This window comes from Penaeus chinensis, chromosome 10 (genome assembly GCF_019202785.1).
Source record: "Penaeus chinensis breed Huanghai No. 1 chromosome 10, ASM1920278v2, whole genome shotgun sequence".
Taxonomy (NCBI): Eukaryota; Metazoa; Arthropoda; class Malacostraca; order Decapoda; family Penaeidae; genus Penaeus; species Penaeus chinensis.
This window is the reverse complement of record NC_061828.1, coordinates 6,571,518-6,574,017: the sequence shown is the minus strand read 5'-3', so window position 1 is coordinate 6,574,017 and position 2,500 is coordinate 6,571,518. Positions and strand designations below refer to the sequence as shown.

Sequence of the window (2,500 nt, the reverse complement as noted above, 5' to 3'; positions counted from 1 at the left end):
TGTTATCATTATTATTGTTACTATTATTATTATTATCATTATAATTATCGTAATCATTCATAGTATCATCATTATTTTATCATTATCATTCTTATTAATATTACTATTAATACTATTACTAGTGTTATCATTATCATTATCATTATTATAATTACTATTATTATCATTATTAATATTACTTTCATCATCATTATTATCATTGTCATTATGGCTATCATTATTATTATCAACATTATTATTATTGTTAATAACTCTCATTATCACTATCATTATTTTCATCTTTATCATTATCATCCTCTTTATTATCATAATCTTCATTATCATTATCATTACAGTTATTATCATCACCTTCATCATTATCATAATTATCTTCACCATTACTATTACCGTTAGAAGTAGCAGTACCACGACAATCAACATTAAAACTAATAACATTATTACTAACACCATCATCATCACTATTAACACCATCACCACCATCTCGTTTTCCGTCGCGAGTTCGGAGCTCACTTACCGACCCAGATTTCCAAGTTGTACCAAGTGAGATTGTCTGTCTGGCCATCGAAGTAGCCGAGGATCTTGTACTTGCCGTCGATCATTTGTTCCACTTGGGTCCACGCTATTCGGTCGCCGTCCGTACTGAAGGCGACTCGGCCCTGGGGAGAAATGGAGGATTTATGTTGGTGTCAGTGTAAAGGCTATGTTACGCTCTCGTCGTGTTCTCGTCAACTGAACAATGCATGCAAGGTTCTCGTCAACTGAACAATGCATGCAAGGTTCTCGTCAACTGAACAATGCTTGCAAGGTTCGCGTCAACTGAACAATGCTTGCAAGGTTCGCGTCATCTGAACAATGCATGCAAGGTTCTCGTCAACTGAACAATGCATGCAAGGTTATCGTCAACTGAACAATGCATGCAAGGTTATCGTCAACTGAACAATGCATGCAAGGTTATCGTCAACTGAACAATGCATGCAAGGTTATCGTCAACTGAACAATGCATGCAAGGTTCGCGTCAACTTGAGCATTTATGCAAAGTTCGCGTCAAATGAACAGTTGTGGTGAGTCGTACTAACGCCAACTTAACAAACCACTTCATGTTCACGTTAATTGAACAATTTACAGGTTCACGTCAGTGGGCATTGTCCTTCTATTTAGTAGAGTATACGCATGTTTTAGTGGACTATATGAAAGATAAGGACATTTAAGTGGTGTGTGTAAGTGTGTGTGTGTGTGTGTGTGTGTGTGTGTGTGTGTGTGTGTGTGTGTGTGTGTGTGTGTGTGTCTGTGTGTGTGTGTGTTTGTGTGTGTGTTTGTGTGTGTGTGTGTGTGTGTGTGTGTGTGTGTGTGTGTGTGTGTGTGTGTGTGTGTGTGTGTGTGTGTGTGTGTGTGTGTGTGTGTGTGTAAATATATGTATATATATTTACGCACACACACACACACACAGGAAGAGGAGGAATAATAATAATAATAATAAGAAGTAAAAAAGAACGAAAAAAAAAAATGCACGAATAAATAAACAAACAAACAAACAAACAAACAAACGAAAGAAAAAAAAAACAAAAAAAAAAACATGAACTCGACTCACCGAAACACCGAGGAACTGAGTGGCGTTCATGGCGGAATAGAGTTCATCGGCGATTTCCTTGTTCGTGTACGTGAATTCCTCGATGGACGTGTTTCTCGCCGCCAGCCTCTCCATCGTGCGGTTGAGTGCCAGGGCCACACTCCACACGGCATCGTAGGCCAGGGGGGCTTCCTGAGGGGGAGGAGGAAGGGGGGGTTAGAAGCGAAGGTGATGGGAGGGAGACGAAGGGAAGGGAAGAGAAGGAGGAGGAGGAGGACAGGAGGGAGACGAAGGGAAGGGAAGAGAAGGAGGAGGAGGACAAGAGGGAGGGAGAACGAGGGGGAAGGTAGAAGAAGAGGAAGTAGGGTAATAACAAAGGCAATAGCGAAGGGAAGGAATGAAAGAGAGAAAGAAAGAAGACGAAAACGAAAAAATGTACAGTAGATGAAGAAGAAAAGTAAATCGTTGGGAAATGAATTTTAAAAAATGAAATAAAAATGAGAAGGAAATGAACAGAACAATAACACAACGAGGATACACAAGATACGAGAAAAAAAAAAAACGAAAAGAAAAAAAAAAAACTTACGTACCTGGTATCCCACCGGCGTGCTCCCATTCCTGTGGCCGTTATCGATGAGCGCCTGGTTCAGTCTCCGCCTAAAGTCTCCCACAGTCTACAACAGGAGGATCATATGAACAAGTGAACAACTGGGATTCCTCAAATCTGCTCAATATACGACTGAAACCAAGGATGTCTGGCAGAAGAGTGTGGTCATTGGACAACAACAGAAACAAAAGGAATATTTTTCTGTGTGTGTTTGTGTGTGTGTGTGTGTGTGTGTGTGTGTGTGTGTATGTGTGTGTGTGTGTGTGTGTGTGTGTGTGTGTGTGTGTGTGTGTGTGTGTGTGTGTGAGTGAGTGAGTGAGTGAGTG

General features: G+C 40.4%; 1 protein-coding gene across 1 annotated transcript in view; it reads right to left on the bottom strand.

The window, feature by feature from the left end:
- The window catches only part of LOC125029469 (gamma-aminobutyric acid type B receptor subunit 1-like), a 26,793-nt gene that overhangs the window by 13,306 nt on the left and 10,987 nt on the right, over window positions 1-2,500 (bottom strand). Inside the window, exons 9-11 of the mRNA XM_047619358.1 lie at window positions 2,158-2,241; window positions 1,589-1,759; window positions 515-656 (exon numbers count right to left, since the gene is read on the bottom strand). Of these exons, the coding sequence (XP_047475314.1) occupies window positions 515-656; window positions 1,589-1,759; window positions 2,158-2,241 (397 nt within the window). The remainder of the gene's footprint in view (window positions 1-514; window positions 657-1,588; window positions 1,760-2,157; window positions 2,242-2,500) is intronic.